At 43.0% G+C, this 18,599-nt stretch overlaps 2 protein-coding genes across 2 annotated transcripts; one reads left to right on the top strand and one right to left on the bottom strand.

The window, feature by feature from the left end:
- Nucleotides 1–4,220: 4,220 nt before the first annotated feature.
- nol6 (nucleolar protein 6 (RNA-associated)) lies at nt 4,221–18,316 on the bottom strand. Its single transcript, XM_079160458.1, has 26 exons — nt 18,179–18,316; nt 17,635–17,847; nt 17,369–17,485; nt 17,050–17,229; nt 16,739–16,907; nt 16,434–16,568; nt 16,125–16,288; nt 15,875–15,995; nt 15,660–15,718; nt 15,463–15,564; nt 15,246–15,361; nt 14,739–14,916; nt 14,358–14,480; nt 13,785–13,933; nt 10,244–10,319; nt 9,259–9,399; nt 8,975–9,092; nt 8,547–8,701; nt 8,226–8,389; nt 7,848–8,000; nt 7,650–7,747; nt 7,377–7,501; nt 5,946–6,035; nt 5,627–5,827; nt 4,655–4,756; nt 4,221–4,509 (listed from the first exon to the last, which is right to left on the bottom strand). The coding sequence occupies exons 1-26, from the start codon at nt 18,215–18,217 to the stop codon at nt 4,360–4,362; spliced, it is 3,438 nt and encodes a 1,145-aa protein (XP_079016584.1). The 5' UTR covers nt 18,218–18,316; the 3' UTR covers nt 4,221–4,359.
- Nucleotides 10,538–12,687, top strand: LOC306696903 (E3 SUMO-protein ligase ZBED1-like; the record flags this gene model as incomplete). The annotated part of the gene is made up of 2 exons (XM_079160629.1): nt 10,538–12,037; nt 12,139–12,687. The coding sequence occupies 2 exons, from the start codon at nt 10,538–10,540 to the stop codon at nt 12,685–12,687; spliced, it is 2,049 nt and encodes a 682-aa protein (XP_079016755.1).
- Nucleotides 18,317–18,599: the final 283 nt, after the last annotated feature.

Genomic DNA, 18,599 nt, shown 5'->3' with positions numbered 1-18,599 from the left:
CCCAAGATGACTTAACTGGTTCATTCTCTCTCTCCTTCTCTCTCTCCTTTTCTGCCTCTCAGCTCGTTTTCTCTGACCAGCTCTTTTGTCCCCCGTCTGAAACTTCATCACCACATATTATAGCCTCTTTGTCTGGTTTCAATAGAGGTGTGAGAACATTTTCAGTTGTAAAAGCCCAGACATGCCTCTATCAGTAGGAATCAGTGTACCATTTCTTTACTCTGTTTGGAGTTATTTTGTTCTGCTCGGGCCGCTATTATTGTGACGGTGGTGCACACAATCAACTTGGATCACCTGAACGTTAAACTTGTGTGCACATATCATAGGGAATACTTGCTGCAGAGAACTTAAACACGCTTTACACATTCAAAATTGCACAAAGATGCACAACCATGTTAAATCCATCAAAACAGACAGCGGCCCGTTTCCGGGAGAGTTGGCAGCCACAATGTTGCGCATTGTCGTGGACACATGCAGACTCCAGACTCCACCACATCTATTAGTTTAGCTTTGAGGTAGTCAGCTGTTTGTCTGACTGACATAATCTGTCAACGTTAGCGAGTGTGTGTGTGTGTGTGAGAGAGACAGAGATGTGTTTACTTGATAGACAGCTGATGCTGGGCTGACCTTTAAGGTGGACCAGCATTCTCCTTAAAGTGACAAGCCGCTCCTCTGAGTTTTGCTCAGTTATATATTTTTTATATTTCTTTAAAATGATTAACTGATAGCATGCCTAAACGATTAGTTATTAACACCCATCCATACAGCAAAGAACTTTGCTCTGTTTGTATCAGGAAAACACGATGTTGAATGGTAAAATGTCAGCAACAAAGTTATCGTTTGAACTGTAATGGTACTAATAAATGAATAAGTATATTGGTACTCGACATCGGCAAGTACTCAAAGGTAAGTATTTGTACTTGGTCTGAAAAAAAATTGTGCATCCATAAATAACACATTATGTGAATATATGTGTAGAGCGTATCTCAACGACCACATGGCTAAAACAGAGGTTGGGAAAATAAAAGATACAGTATGTGATACGTTTCACCCATAGACTGTATATAAGAATATTGAAAGATCACAGGGCAGTCTGACTCATGTCAATCACAGCGCCGGCGTCAAAGCTGTATGAGTCAGGCATGTTGCACAAGCGAACTGTTTCTGTGTGACGTCCATGAAGGAGGGAGGGACAGAAGGAGATGACAGGTTTATGGGAATGATTGCCATCTTCATCGCACAGAATACATGTGATCCAAGTCGACACAAGTAATGTGACTACTAAATGTTCAACAGAAGAATTAGATGAAACTTTATGGTACTTTTGAGTTTCTTAGTATGGCAGGGGTGATCACTGATATATGAGATTTGATATATTTGTACTTGCATATTTATTGTAAACATCTTTACCTGACCAGAGCGGCCAGCCATCTTCTACAAAGAGATTTAGGAGTTTGCACATATTTCTACTTTGCTTTCGTCTTTCCGATTCAGTTCACCGTCATAACCCCGAGGTCCTTAGATGATGGCACTGATCACTGATTTTGTTCCTCACGTTTGTGATTGATGGCCATATGTACCAGGTTTGTTTCCAGTAAAAGTGTGAATGTGTCAGTTGTTTACCATCAGGTGAAGAAATATTGATACCTCTCATAAAGATGGCACAGGTTGTCACACTGCCTCGAGGCAGACAGAGATGATGTTAGCAACAACTAGACGCTGTAATTAAAAAGGCTGATAAACTTCCTGCAGGTCATGAGTCCTAGATGTTGGCAGGAAACGCTCCCCTTTTTATGATCTCTTAAGCCAAAGTAGTGTTTTTTTTAATAAGTTAGTCCTCCATTTAGACTTTTAGGTTACTAGTTTTCAAAGAACAATAAGGCCCATGGGATCAGTCTAGATTGTGTAAAAGAGAAATGCAGTCATGTCAGGTCAAGATATCTGACTATTACACACATTTTGAACACCAGTTAAGTGTTATTTTGCAGCAATACATGATATCTGCTCTCAGATCAAGTTCCTCGGTAAAATCTTGGCATTGTTTGGTGAAACTCTCCAGTGGTGTTTAAACAAGATCAGAGATAAGACAGATGATTATGCAATATGTGTGACGTGCATCTCAGTGATCACCACTTTGTCACGATTACACAATAAGATATATGTTGTTCAACTGAACCTTGTGTGTGATGCATTAAAGCCTGGCTCTGGTACATTTCCACTTTCTTCACTTTCTCTATAATTACGCTGGACTGCAACCAAAACAACGTGCTTTCTCTCTGTCAACAGCTGCAGACATGCACAGTCTATGACACAGCCGAATGTGTCAGCTTGGCAATTAAGAACTTTTATATGTCTACATTTACGATGACGGGACAAACAGTCTGCAAACCTATGCTGTAAAATCAAATGGATGACATTTTTCTACATGTATTGATGCCTTGGACTCAATATAGTCTCGAACAACCTGCTTTTTAAAAATTATTTTCAGTAATGAAATCACTCCCATCTTTCAACTAATTTTCGAACAAATTATGCATTAAAAATAAAAACTACAAAACAGCAATACCATCTTGCATTTTGATTTGTCCAAACCGTTTGCATACATGTTACTATTGTGCTACATGTTACAGTGACAACTATCTCACATTTTATACAGGGCTAATCACAACCCTCAGCTGCATCTCATATTTTACTGCCCTTCCAGTAACCGGTGGAAGCTCATCTGAAATCTTCGAGTTTGTCACACAACAAGCAGCCTCAAGCACTGTACACATTTAATTAAAACAAGCCTACCTGCAGGTTATTACTGATTATAACACACAGGTCCATTCACATTTCTTACCATCAAAGGACCAATGAGTACAGGCAGTTGTATATACACAAGTGCATACAATTCTGTGCTTAAACATTACAGAAAAAACTATTGTTGCATCACTTTCCTGTTGATCGTCACCAAGGTTGTGAAAAGCTCACATTCACCTGCTTTGAATGAACAGAAATGACAAGTACACACATGAACTGGGGGTTGTGAACTCAAAGCCCCGGTCTATCAAATGACGGTTTAAAAGTGATTCAGTTTCCTGGTAAATCAGAGTGTGGTCCCAGAGCTGCATGTTGGAGACAGTGGAGCAATACTGGCTGTGACTTAGGAAGCAATCTTTGATTTTTCACACCAAACTTACATTTTATACCAAATTTCTTAAGAGACAGTATTGCTTGGGTGAAAGTAAATTAACTGGTAAGATAAATAATTGTGACACCATCATGCTGGAATGTGCAACTAACAAGTCATTGAGAAGAGAGATGCATGTTTGTCAGATTCTTGGTGTTCAGTATATGTGAATTCATATTTAGTAGACTTCGGACACAACAGTATACTTTGCTGTTTGTCTAGTGTTTTTCTGTATTCAAGGGGCTATGAGTGCAAGCTGTGATGCCCGGTCTAGTGTTTCCGTGATTAGAGATTCTTATTTGCGTCAATTACTAAGAACTTAAAGCCAGAGTCATAGTTTTCCTAGGAATAAGAGGCAGCCAGACAATCCCTTTCCACAAATCCATTGGAAGCAAACCGTTTGGCACGTCTCCAATGATCACCTACATCTACTGTGTTCAGCTGACAGCCCTGTGTTTCTGCTTGAGAAATGTGTCAGAGAAACCGTTGACACTTCTCATTGCATCTCTGCATCAACAGCAATGATAAAAGGATAGCGACGGCCATTTCAGTGTCCTGCTCTGTTTTTAACCACCTGTTTCAAGATGAATGGATTTAAACAAATCTGATACATATAGCTGCAACTAATTGTAACCATTTCCCAAAGCTTAAGCTGAAGCCTTCAAATTGCTTGTCTTGTCCAACCAACAGCCCAGGTCTAAACATATACAGTTTGCTACCATAGAAAACAATCTTCACATTTGAGAAACCAAATTTAGTTTGTTAATAAACTGTTAACCTATTATCAGATTTGTTGCTGATGAATTTTCTAACTAATCAGTTCAGCTCTCCGGTAACAGCAAGACTGCATTCTGAATTAAAAGATGCTGATTTGTAAATGTACATTAAAAGTCACAGTCCATATTATTCTTGGCCACCCAAATAATTACTGATAAAAACAATCTACAAAATATTTCATTTTCTCAATTTGATCCACTGATAGAAGGACTCATATTAAAAAAAATAAGATCAAAAGAGTAAATATCCATTTATTAGAAATGATGCAGCTTCGCCAAAACAAATCATATGGCTCATCTTTAACCACACTATTAACTGATAATATTGTTAACAAAATTCATCTGAAAACCCATTCATTTTTTCCATTGTTCTGTTTTTCCATTGGAATGTACCTGGTGAAAACAGTGTGTCTAAAATGACCATTTTTCAGTCCTGGCTTCCACTGACTTGATCAAGCCCTTTCCCATGACCCGGAGGTCCTCCAGTATTGCTTCCACGTTGGGAATGGTATTCGCTTCCTCCCCAGTCACCGCCACTCTCCGAGCAGACATTTGCGACGTCTGCCATGAAGGGGAACAGAAAACATCAGGTCAGAGTGATGGAAGTGAAGGAGACACATGATACATCGAAGCAAGCTGTTGGCAATCCAAAGGGCCTCTGACCTACACTCATGATTTTTATTAGAGGACATAAGTTAGGCCTTACCTTAAAGGGCATTGGGATGAAGGCCTTTGGCTTCCATAAAACTGCAATCACTCTTCCGCCATGGGGGTCACAGAAGAAGAGGGCTAGGTCTCCGAAAGCATCCTGAAAATGTATTAGATTAGTTCATGTTCAAAACTTTGTGCACTTTCTCTCGATGCCGAGAATAAAGTCATAATATTTGGGGAACCTTTGTAATATTATGAGAATAAAGTCGCAATGCAATGAGAACGAAGTCATAAAAGTTCAAGAAAAATTCTACTGCCCCTATAAAAACATGTTTGATCAGGCATAAATGTCACCATTATGTGGGTTATGGTCAACATAAAATATTAACTTCACCGCCTCTGATAAAGTGCAGGCTAGATCTACTTTATCATAGACATTCAAAGCCGCAGTTCAAACCCGACTTTATGCTACAGACACTTTATGCTGTGGAGCGCACTGCAGCTGAGGAACTCATCATCATCAGTAATAGATATTCAAGAAAACATCAAATAACACTGAAGAACGGCACAACAGAGCGTCAGTAGTTTCCAATGATATCTTCTCATACTGTGCACATGAATAGTTCGTCACTGTATCATGTTTGTTGTATTCTGCTCCTCTGTTCTTCTCTAGTTTGATTATGAGAACGAGTTCGCTCAAATATTGGCAGGGACCATTCTGTCCTCCCAAAATAATGGTGAGGACGTGTCCCTAATGTGCATATTCAAAACCTATATGCCCTTGAATTTATTCTAGGAAAAACCTGCTTTGTGGATGAAAGTACAGTCTGGAAATGTTTCTTCCCTGGATGTTATATTCTCAGGAAGCTGTTGGACGTCAGACAGAATATACTTCGGAACAGAGCAGCCAAGCTGCAACTTGCATGCGCAAATCCTGCTGCACAGCTTTCCTCACATCCTGTGTCAATAAGACATAATTAACACCACGCCTGCCTTTTAACCTGAGGTTCATGCCCGAGAGACTCACTCTGAGCTCTGCCAGGTAGAGGGACACGGGGTTGTAGTCGATGACAGGCAGGGCCCCTCCAGACTGGGCCACACTGCCAGCCATGAGGCCCCTGCTGAAGGTGACAGTGGGAGGGTCCACTGCCTGAGGGAGCAGGGGAACCTGCTTTGGGTTCAGGTGAATCAACACATCGTAGGCATCCAGAGGAGGACGCATGACCACCTGTACAAAACACAGACAACGCGTCACAAGGCTGAAGTATTAAATCACAATTCATTCAGATAGTGGACCATTTATGAAGACAATAGCAAATGAGAGTTTTCAAGTGCTTTTTACTAACCCTGACATCTTGTATCTGCTCTCTGTCCATCAGCTGCTGTTCCAGTAACTTAAGACTCTCTGCAGCCACCATCACCACACGCTGCAGCATCTGAAGACACAAAATACAACATTTGATGGTTAAACCCGGTAGCTTTGGACATTGCGTTTCATCTGAAAATATGTTCAGACATGTCATATAATATAATATAATATATAGAGACCCCCATTGTGGTTGTACAAATCGATCAATTAGCACTAAAATTTCTAATTACCAATTTCCCAGAACACATTAAATGTGCTCCCTAGTGGTCATTCAGAGGTATTGAGACAACTACAAACCACACACTGAGCCAGGATCAGTCACTCACCTCAGCTTTTTGTTGTGAAACAACTTTCAGGTTTTGATAGTCCGTGAGGGTGGGCATGAGAATTCAAGAAGAGATGTATATATGCAACCCGAGCAACCAGAAAAGGTAAAATCACCCTGAACGTTGAGATTAGGCAACAATGACGTCGCTGTCGGGACGTCACAGAGCACGCGGTTCCTGTTCTCCGCCACCGTTATAAAAGAGGATGCTGGGAGAGGCTCAGTGTTAATGTTGGGCTTGTAGGGGGAGTGAGCTGGGACAGCACAGGATGCTTATCTGGGTCAGCTACGCACCATGGGAAGCTGGCCCGTTTACCTTTTCTGTACACTACTGTGTGCCACTGGACTCCTTTACAGCCACGGTCACATCCAGACAGAGGAATACAAAACTAAATACTCAACTTATTTCACTACGACAGAGGACAGCAATGAAAAGAAACTGGTGAGCTACACCTGATGGTCTCCCAATAAACAAGTACTGCTGGTGGAAATTCTTCAGAATGTTGTTTATCATTTCAAATTCGGACTGTATTCTAATATTCTAAATTTTCCATTTCAGATCAATGATTTGCATGGAGTTTTGGAAAGACTTCAGAACAATCAATTTCCAGCTCTAAGAAAAAAACATGGCTTTCTGCCTATGGTACGTAATGCAACAACTCAGTCCATTTGGAATCCTCTCAATTCATAACACCAATCTAGTGAATCCGTTTAGAGAAATCTGTTTACATATTTTCACGAGTCAATACCTTACTTTGGTATTAATTTGGCGTTATATATTTTCAGTGTGATCCAGGAGACCAGTGTGCACTAAGGAAAGGCTCCAGAATTGGGAAACTATGTGACTGTTCTCTGCCCAGAACATGCAACTCTTTTCTACACCGCTGTTTGTGATTCTCACAAATCATCAACAAAATAACAGTAACCTATAAGCTTGTGATCTAGTCTTAAGTATTCCATTTTGTGTTGTGTTCTTGTTACTGACCAAATGTACTATTCAATCACCTTCAAATTCAGTATTGATTGCTATTCTATTAAATGTCTAGTTGTGCGAGTTGTGTACTTGTATTTGTGTCAGCTGACCTGTACACTTGGTGCTCGCTTGGTCCACAGGGATTGGTTTTTGTCTTTAGGCGTAGCTACAAACAGGACAGGCAGAGACTCCCTGGAGGCCATGAAGTCATTCTTGATCTCTGTGTAGTCGGTGGCTGCACGTGACAGAGAGGTGAACAACAATCAAACTTGGAGTTGAAACAGTGAAGCATACGAGCAGGATGTGTGTATAAAATGAGGTCGGTGGGGGGGATTTGTTTATGTGACACAGAGGGAAAGGGGTTAGGGAAAGAGTGTGCTTGCCTGCAAGCTGGTTGTTGAGGTTGACAACCAGTGGGTTGTTCCTCCAGTCAAAGGAGGAGAGCAGATGAAGGAAACGAAGCAAGCCGACCTGAGGGGAACTGAGGAAGACAGAAATTAATTCACATGACCTATTGAACGTAGAAAAGGGACGATACAATTCCATCCACAAATGAGTCTGATGAGATGGGCGGTAGTTACCCCGGAGGAGTAAAGGGTGCAGGCTGCAGGAAAAGCGACGCCACCAGCAGGTCTGCTGTGTCCTCTGTGATGTCTTCGCTGAAGAGCTGAGACCCCAGCCAGCGTTTGGCCAGGCGACACACTCCCCCAAAACATTGGTGCTGCTGCTGGAGCCTATCAACAACAGGACGACATGTATGAGATGAGGAAATGGTGAATGCAGGGCAAGCAAAACAATGAAGGAACAGGAAAGAGACAAAAACAGGGTGACAGAAAGGAAGGACAGAGGTTAAAGAAAGTAGGAACATACAACCAAAAATGACTGCCTATAAATGTTATAACAGCAACATATAGGGTTGAAAAGAGGGAACACAGATATTTGTGTTACTGTAATTTTACCCATGCAATGTGCTGGTAAGTAGAGGCTTGTGCATGGTGGCCATCTCCAGAGCCTGAGCCTCCTCGTTGTCCCTTACAACCAGCAGCCCCTCTGCATTCACACTCTCCCTCAGCACCTGAGGCTCACGATGGTATGCCACCTGGATGCGGAACACCAAGCCATCCTGGATGCATAAACAAATGGAATTAAAACAGCGTAAAAAAAGAATACTGTAAACTGATTTTAAAAAAATACCAACAATTTGCCTAAACATATAATGATACTTAGAAGAAAACAACAACAAACAAGTGTGCGACTTGTAAACTAACTCAAAAATATACCTTCCAGACATCTAGGTGAGTAGGGCAGGGCCTGCATGTATAATTATGCTGCTTCTTCAGTAACTCTCCCAGGCGGATGTGGAAGGCAGTTCGGATGTGGCGGATGGCAAAGCGATCGTGAGGCCACTTTCCACTCCCTTCCATGTGACAAATCACTGCAAGAGCAGGGTCACCAGTGATAGGAGTTTGAATAAATGGTTTTGTACAGTTTTAATCTCTGTTAGGTGGCTATAGTGTTCCTGCTTTGAATACATGGGTTGTAACTCAGTCATTTAGCAATCGTAAAATCACCAGGTACATTACAGAAAACAAGGGAAGTTATGCTTCAGAAATAGTGTAAATTCATAAAACATTTTCTATGGCGGACAGTGCAGAAATTAAACAAGCGTTAAACACTTCTTAACAAGTTGCTGGTGGTTAGTGTCTACCTGTGATAGGGGTGATATAAGCAGGGCAGGGTTTGCCTTCCTGTGGCACCAATGACCTGGAAGTCTTTTCTCTGTCAAAGAAGGAATAGTCCACCTTCAGTGGCACAGGGGGAAAGACCTGCAAGGTACAGATGAAATGTTATTACTGCCATAAAGAAAAACTACCAAAGCACACAACACAGTGTAGTGGTGTTTGAAATTATGCAATTGTTACATTTTACTAACACTGCTACTAATCAGTGCAATAATGAGAGCAGTTACCCGTTAAGAACAAGAGGCTTTACCTGTGTGTATCTAAGTGCAGGGTGGGCTCCTTGCACTGCTGTGATGGAGAGAGGCAGACCTTCCAGCCTCCACAGTTTTCTACTCAGGTCATCATAGGACTGAACCACCAATAAACTCTCCTCCTCTCCAGTACTGGGCACCTGAAGAGCACAATACACATCAAACGCTATATTTTTTAAATTATTAAACAGCAACAATTTTGATTAAATAACAAGTAATAATAAAACCATTACAGGCCATTGTGACAAAGTGGGTGAGAACACACCATTTGTCCCCATATTACATTAATCTATAGATCTAACCATGCTTGTCAATTGTTTGTTTATCATATCCACCATGTGTTCCAGAGGCTAAAGGGGAAGGCACCCAACCATTGTCTCTATTTATACACTGGATGATGTCATCCGTGATGTCATTGGGTCAGACCAAGTATGGGGGGGGGAGAGTAGAGTATGTGTATGTGTAGGTAATCGGTGTCACCTGCACTGAATTAGATCCTGCTGATAGGAGGCGCTATATAAAAGGAGATGACTTTGACTGGACGGGGGAGAGAAGATCAGTGTAGCTGTATGCACGTGATTATGTTAGTTTATGATGAGTTGAGTTTATTCAGTTCCGCCAAGTTAACCGTTTGTTTTGTTTGATATATGTTTGGTTACACGTGTAGCAGGGCACTTTTTGTAAATAAAACACATTTTGTTATTGGAACAAAGTCTCTCGTGTCTGCCTCCTACCACTTCAGAAGCCACTCTGGTTAGGCTTCACCACAGTCATAAAGCACAGAATATAAATGAAATATGCCATTAATTAAATTTCAATAGGAAAAAAAAAAGGAAAAAACACATAATATAAAAAAGTGTTTTTTCACAAAAGTATATTCACAACACATAAAAACGTTGTTTCTTTTCAATTAATCCCATCGATTTTATTTTGAATTTGAAATTAAGAATAAATCCAGATTTGATCGCAAAATGTGGCATTTACCTCACTTCCCGTTTTGATGACGTCATCCACCATCGACCCCACATACCGCATACAGGATTCAGGGATATCTGCATGCCTGGTGGATAATAAATACATTATTTTCTTTATAACAACGAGGCTTCAATAAGTTCACACTTACACTCACCTCATTGCATTTTCAGTTATTGCATATACCGAGGTGAAATCGCCTTTTTATTAACCACAATACCTTTTTTTACGAGGACAGTTGGCGCTAACATTAGCTAGCTTGCTAACGTTTTTTTACGTACTTTAACCAACTGCACGACAAAAACAATGAAGCGCACGGGCAGGAGACGGAGCTCTGTGTGGGACTGTTTTGAACAAGTGGGGAACTTTGTCCGCTGCATGAAATGTGACGCCACATTGAAGTACTGCGGTGGAGCCACCAGCTCTATGATGAACCACATGAGCAGGCACCACCCGTCCACGGCGCCGTCAGACGAAGACGAGAAGCCGGTGATTTGCACCGTGCAGTGCATCGAGGAAGAGAGCGCCGCTAATTCGGACATCATGCAGGTCGCAATCATGTCACCCAACATGAACACGACCACCAACCTCTCCGAGCGGGACTACGGGGAGAGGAAGCGCCTGAAGAGGAGCTCTGTGTGGGACATTTTCATCAAAGTGGACGAGGAGGTGCACTGCACGATGTGCGACACCAAACTGAAATACAGGAGCAGCACTACCAGCATGATGTACCACATCAAAAACAAGCACCCCGACACTATGCCCAATGACGGCGGGTCAGTGGCAACACATGCAGAGGTGACTGAACTCATCTCCAGAATGATAGAGAAGGACATGCTTCCCATCAACGTGGTCAGTGGGGATGGCTTTCGTGAGCTACTTGCATACACTGTGCATCATTATAAAATCCCATCTGCTGCTGATATCACACGCCTTATTGAAGGCCACTTCCATGAGAAAGTGGAGGAGCTTGTAGTGCAGCTGGGGAAAGTGGAGAAATTGGCACTCACTGCCGATTTGTGGACGGCCCTCCCATTTCAGAGGTATGTCACAGTCTTCTGTTCGTTCATAACAGAGGACTGGCAGGGGAGGTCGGCTGTGCTGCAGACACACAAGCTGCCGTCAGACAGCCACACTACTACAGACAGTGTCACAGAGAGGCTACTTAGCACGGTGCAGACCTGGGGTATTGCTGGGAAAGTGACTGCGTGTGTTCATAACAGCACACGGGGCGTCTCTGCACCCCACGCGTTTGTCCACGTCACCTGGGACTATGCCACTTGCTTTGCCACTACACTGCAGCTAGCAGTTAGTGACGGGCTGAGTGAGGATCTAGTCCGCATCATCGTTGCCGCGGGGAAACTAGTCAAGCACTTCAACCACGGTCTGCTGGCGAGTGAAGCCTTGGAGCAGAAGCAAGTGCAGATGTGCCTGCCACAGCACAAGCTTATCCAGTCGTGCAAAGCTAGATGGGACACCATCTGCGATATGTTCGAACGGCTGCTGGAGCAACGGTGGGCAATTAAAGCTGTGCTCTCTGATCGCACGATCACTAACAGACAGGAAGCCCAAATCCTTGAGATAGAAGATGATTGCTGGCAAATAATTGAGAATTTCACGCCCGTGCTGGCGACGCTGAAATGGGCAACAACAATCATATCTGCAGAAACAGAAGTGTCCATTTCAAACATTTACCCAATCACATTCAGCCTCATTCAGACCCACCTTGTGCAGAAAGAGAATGATGTTGAACAAGTCTCCGAGTTCAAGCTGAAGGTTCAGGATTCACTTAGAAATCACATGGAGGTAGGCATATACCTATCAATTTGGTTGAACAGATTGATGCTGAATAAGATAAACATCCTTTTTTTTTTTTTAAACATAACTATCCGTTTTACTGTTTGCAGGTTGACTCTAACGACCTAGCCTCCAAACCAGCTCTGATTGCCTCTATGCTGGACCCTCGTCACAAACACCTCAGTTTCCTGACGCCAACAGGGAGACTGGCTGCAAAGGTTAAACTGCACGAACTGGTTTCAAAATTAGACGTGATAACTACGACTGTGGGCCCAAAGGAGGAACAGCAGGAGATCCTGGTCACACCTGATATTAGCCAGGTGGCAATGCCCTCGCAACTGAGAAGTGACACCAAAAACACCATGATGTTGCTCCTAGGAGACAACTACAGTTCCTCCTATGCCACAGACTCTGAAGCTCAGGTAGATTACTACTTGAGAGACATTGCTCCGTCACTGGACATAAACCCTCTTGAATGGTGGAGGGTGAACGGACCGAGATTCCCCAAATTGGCCACTCTGGCGAGGCACTATTTGTGTGTACCTGGGGTATCGCTGCCGTCTCTATTGTCAGAGGCCGGACAATCATTTGCAACAATGCGTACTAGACTGAGCCCAGAGCATGTTGACATGATGATCTTTGTAAACAGAAATGCATAACTTCCATGACAGCACGTGATGGAGGTTTACTCCGACTTCCCATTCGACATCTGATTGGATGTTAAGATAAGAGGATGGGGAAGATGGCAGCTACTCTTCCACTGTTGATGTGAATAATGACAAACTATTTTAGTTTTTAAATTTCAGTCAACAAAAAGTTAGAAAGCTGAGCTGCAGTCAAATGCTTAACTTGAACTATACCTTAATGTAGTTCCTAACATTTAAACACGGTGCTTTGCCTCAACACCTCACTTGACGGCTGGATTAAAACAGTGGACAGTGAGCCAATCGTAAAATTATGTTAGTAATATCCGAGTAAACACATTGCCACTACAAATCCTTGGTATTCAGCATGAAACATCAGGCATACGCAAGCATCTAGTGGAGGCACCGAACAGTGTAACCTAGGGCTGCACGATTATGGCCAAAATCATAATCACGATTATTTTAATCAATATTGAGATCACGATTATTCATTAATTATTTTCAGTGTTTTCCCTAGGTTTACAGCTGGGGGGGGGCAGAGAGCAGGGGAATTGTAAATGCGCGACCATGTAGTGACAGACATGACATGCCGGCGTGTAAATAAATAAAGCAAAAGTACTCAGCGTTCAAGCTCCTGTCTCTCTACTCTTCTACCTGCCATTGCAGGGTGCACGAATGACACCTCCCACCTCGTTGTCCCCCTGGTGGTTGGCTGACTGTTAGTTGAGGAAGCGCTTGATTTAATATGTAGCAGAGCACGCATTAAACGTCAATATCGCTGACGATCATGCTCATTTAATTGTGGCAGCCAAAATCGTGATCGCGATTAAAATTCGATTAATTGTGCAGCCCTAGTGTAACCGTTACCTCAACACAGCCATTACCCTATACTTTGATTAGATATCTATACAATAGTCTACAAATCAAGATAACACTCTGGAGGGAAAAAACAATGAAGAAGAAACATCTCTGGTTTGTTCATTTGTTATCATGACAGCATACTAAATATTTGTATTATCAATACAGCTAGACACTCAGTGACCAAACCAACACTGTATTATTAACAATATTAATGTGAAATCTGTCTCAGTATGCCGAGATAAAATACATACAGCTGTAGCAGGTGTGTTATGATCTGTCTGGGGACCAGTCTCTTTTGGCACATGCTCTCTCCGTCCCACAGCACCGCCTCGGTGATGGAGCCGTCCTGGAAGCGACGCAGCTCGGAGCGAGAACCCCACAGCTGACGAAACTCAGCCGCCTAGCAGAAGAACACCGCCGTTATTATTGAATCCCAACACAAGCATATAAATGATAAAGTCAACAAAACAAATTCTGTACAGTACTGCGACAGGTTTGTCTCTCTTGCAAGTGACAAGAACAGCTGCAAATGCCTGCCATATCAAAAATACAAGTGTGTAGTAATTACATAAATGCTGCAAAATAGTATAACATTCTTAAAAAGGTTTACAATCATATTAGATGAAGCGTATGTGAATATTTAAATTTCAGGTCTTAACTAATCAAATACACTGTATGGTAAGTAGTAAGTACAAATGTGTTCCTTTGTAGAACTTTTAATATACTAATTATGTAGAGTTAGGTCAAATGGCCTTGTATCTTCAATCCCGATAAAAAATAAAACCCGACACACATGCAGAGGAAGGAGAGAGCGGTGAGGTTACCGTGGGGCTGTCTGCAGCGGGGCCTCTTTCCAGGACAGAGGCTGCCAGCTCCGGACTTAGGAGCAAACCGAAGGAGAGAGGAGGTTGAGCTTTGTGTTTTGGGGCTTCACTCTCCACAGACCACTGTGATGAAACAAAAATGGAGAGTTCAACGAAAACAGTGATCTGAAGATTGTTAATCATACGTACGTGTGTTGTAAGACACGTTCAAAGTGGTTTGAGTCAAAAACATACTGTTATAGTAGCAGTATTAGTGCAGGTTTGTTAACGGTAGCTTAGCAGAATCATGAAATGAAGCACTCAAAAGTCAGTGTTTACGTTCTGCTAGTGGAGCAAGCCAGACGTAGATGACTGTAACCTCCGAGTGTAAATCTTTCCTACCTCAGGGTCAGGCGAGAGGGAGTGGGTGAGGAGGTGGATCCTTTGGCCCAGTCCACGCTGAAGCAGGGACAAAATAAAAGGGAGCGCAGTGTGGACGTAATCTCCACTGTGGTCCATCAGCTCACTGAGGAGATTCATTTTCTTACAGCAGGACTGAAGCTTCACCAGCTCACACAACCTGAGTGGAGGATGAAAAGCAGGATGAGTATGGGAAGTCAAAGACAGAGTGAAGGAGATCTGTTCTGAAAGGAAAAAGAACTATTGTGATGTTACACTAGCAGTAGAATGTTTTTTCTTTCCAGTACCCTATTTATTACCTGACATTTGAGAAGGTGTATAAACTATCTTTAGCTGGAATCTGTAACAGTGACGTGAACACGTGTCATGCTAAGTGGAAAATGATGTATGTTGAAGAGGAGGTGTAAAACTAAGCTGCTAATGTAGTACACAACACAAGGACTGGATAACATGTTGTTTTGTTGCATTAGCTGATAAACAGAGCCTTACTGGAACACGTGGTCGCTTGTCCTGATCATGGGTTTGGGTGTCATGAGGAGGCTGTGGAAGCCGTCCACCGTAGGGTCGTCCCAGAACTGCATCGATACAGTCGCCTCATGCTGCAGCTGAGAACCAACGCAATGAAAATGATCAGAACCTGCTGCTCAATCTCACCAGTGTCAAAAGAATCTAGTTTGAACACATATAACACTTTTACAGTATTTACCTGTTTGTAGGTACAAGCCGTCATGTCAGCACACATGTTGAGATGTCCTGACGGGTCAACAAACACTACCTGGAACGCATCGTGGAACTCTGGAAGAGATGGCTGCGGGGAAAAGAAAAGAAAGGGGACAATAATGATTCATTTAGGAGGGAAACTAAAGAGTGAATACACTTCTTGCACAGATTTAGACCACTCACAGCTGTAGAGTCAGGATCTCTGGCTAAGCTTATTCCATTCACTGTCAGGTCTGTAGATGCTGAGGGGTTGAATGAGAGGTGGGTAAGTTACAAGATATTCAAAAAAGTGATAACCAAATTTCTGTAAGGTCATCTTCCATATATCAAATTGTGCTACACATTACCATTATTTAAAAAAACAATACTGTGGTTTAGCTGATGTTAAATGTTCTTACCCAGGAAGTTCAAGCTGTTCCGAAGCAGCTGATAGGCTGTCATAGAGTTACTGATTCTGTGAGTGGTCAGCAGATAAGCCAACAACATTGAAGCCAGGAAGCCATTAAAGCAACCAGTGCCCTAGAACACATTGAGTGAGCAACACAGTGGTGAGGTGAGATAAACAGTGTCAGAAGACGAGTAAATAAATACAACGTAAAAAGAAGGAAGTAAGCTCTGGAAGCAAAAGAACCCTTTCAAGCCTCCTACCTGGTCAAGCTCTCTTTGCCGAAGCCAGACTTTGAGCAAAGCCACTCCATCAGCAAAAGCTGAGCACTGGGAGCTGACAGCGGAAAGAAACTGGAGGTGAGCCCTGGGCAGCAAATCCCCCAGAACAGAGCTGTTGTAATGCGGAGTGGGGGGTCCGCTGCCCTCTGCAACAAAACAAACAAACAATAGAAATTGGTCTGATATTTTGATTGAACCGTCGTCGAAAATGTGGTCCTGAATATACTTATGATCGAGTGATTACAGGTGGATAATTTTTGAAGAGCTTGGTGGATAAAATAACACTCTTACCACACTGGGAGGGCTGCAGTTCGCTGTACCACTCGGTCCGGATATTATTCCTCTGTGGGTGGAAACGGCTGGGCTTGAAGAATCCAGGAGGCGGAGAGGCATGAACACGTAAGGTGAAGCTGGAAGAGTCTTTACCTGAGATACGGGGACAGCATCACAATCATAACCAAAACAAAATACTGCTAAACAAGCACATGCAAAGAAAATGAATTGCTGGTCAAATCCATGCAACGAAAACAAAATACAATGCTCTTGAAGGTTGGCAGTTTGTGTACAATACGATGTTAATTAAAAAAGGTAAATACCTGGAGGGGTAAGCAGCAGAACGGGTCGGAGCCGATTGCCATGAAGACAGGAGTACCGCATGCTTCCGATGTCAGAGGAGGACGCCAGATGCTGGGCCAGGCCGGCCAGGTAGAGAGCCCTTTTCCTCGGATACCTCTGGTTCAAGACGTCCTTTGGGTGGAGGACATCCTAATAACGCACAGATGAGCGGACAGAAGACAATGGAGTCTCTTACAATCTCGAGAATATATTGTCACATTGCATTCAGCACATTGCTCTCGAGGCTTCAAGTGTTGTATTGAAATGAATAAACGGTTGGCAGGTGACTTACAGCTGGGATTGTGACAGCCAGGTCCACCGTGACGCGTGGTTTGGTGCAGGTGCCCAGGGGGTAGCTGCCGATCAGATCTACAGAGGCAGGGGGTGCCATGTGGAACTTGCCTTTTGTTGTTTTGGGCACCAGGAGGAAAGGGACCTTGACTGCACTTGACAGCCATGACGGGTCACTCACCTGAACACAAAGAGAGATTAAGTTAAAAAAAAAAAAATGTGGTTACATGTTTATATCTGTGGAAAGCTGAAAGAATGAAACTGAGGTTCTATGCCAAATTATGACACTAGTCTTACAGATAAAGTGCTGAGATAAATACCTCAACCTCTGGTGAATCTGGTACGGTCTGGAGCAGCTTGGTGACCGTCTGAATAAAGGAATCGATTTGCTGTTTCCTACGCTCACTCAGGGCGACCTCCTTCAGCAGCTCTTCCATCTGTTATTGGGGGTAGATCATAGACATTTACTAGTATGTGTGAAAGTGTGTTATTGTTTACATGGGACAACAAGCTTGACTTAAGGCATAACCCCCATTCCTTTTCATGTCCCCGGCCGTCCCCACGTCACTGAGTCAAGAGGTCTCACCTGCATTTTGAGCAGGCTGCAGTGAAACAGGCTCTCCGCCTCTTTCAGCTGGTTGAGCTCCTCTGCTGTGGGAGGTCTGTACAGATCACTTCGGGACAGCTTCACCGGGTGATAGACCTCCTCCTCCCCACCGTCCTCCCCAGGTTTGCTCCTCTTGGCTTTAACCGGAACCTCGTCGTCCTCCTCCTCCTCGTGACCCTCTGAGGGAATCATCTGTAAAATAAAACATGTGGTAGCAGTTGAGTCAACTTTCAACGTGTCTTGTATTAAGTGTAAGGAATCAGATAACCAGCATTTGATATAAACCCCGGGCTAACTAAAAATACTATTAGAGGGTTAATTCTGGTATTTGCCAAACGATTATATATTAAAATTATTACTGACTGTATCTGCTGTACATTCAGTTTATCTTAAGTAGACATTAAGCAAAGTCTTACCAATGGAACGTGCAGTTGGCAACGCATGCAAGCAACACCCGTGTTACCATAGACTATCTCGTGTGCTAACTAAGCGGTAGTTAGTCAACACATGTCGCCAGTCTTACCTCTGCCGGGTCCTCAGCAACTGTCAGCTTCTTCTTCATGTCTGATATGCTTTCAATGTGATGATAATTCCGATATTTGTAAAGTTTTGATCAACACTGCTTTCCCTTCATTGCGCTCTCACATGTGCAAAGGGTCAGTCAAACGTGCTACCAAAGACAATATTTCGCTGATTGGTGTAGAAGCGGTGAGGGTGAATGGTGATTGGTTCGCCGCTTCTTGAGCCGCCTACCCAACCGGCTTCAACAAGATAGGTTGCACGAGCAGTCTCCCGTGCGATTGGTGCTCTCTAGAGCCACTGGGGGGAAAAATGCTCATGCAGTAAAAAACTTAATTTATGAATGCTCGCTATAAAAAAATTCCATCATCATATTTTTCAGTTTGTATTGCTATTTTTAATTCAAATCACCACACATCTTTGCC

This window comes from Pholis gunnellus (assembly GCF_910591455.1).
Source record: "Pholis gunnellus genome assembly, chromosome: 6".
NCBI lineage: Eukaryota > Metazoa > Chordata > Actinopteri > Perciformes > Pholidae > Pholis > Pholis gunnellus.
Note: the sequence above shows the minus strand (reverse complement) of the source record. Positions and strands in the feature narration are given on the sequence as shown.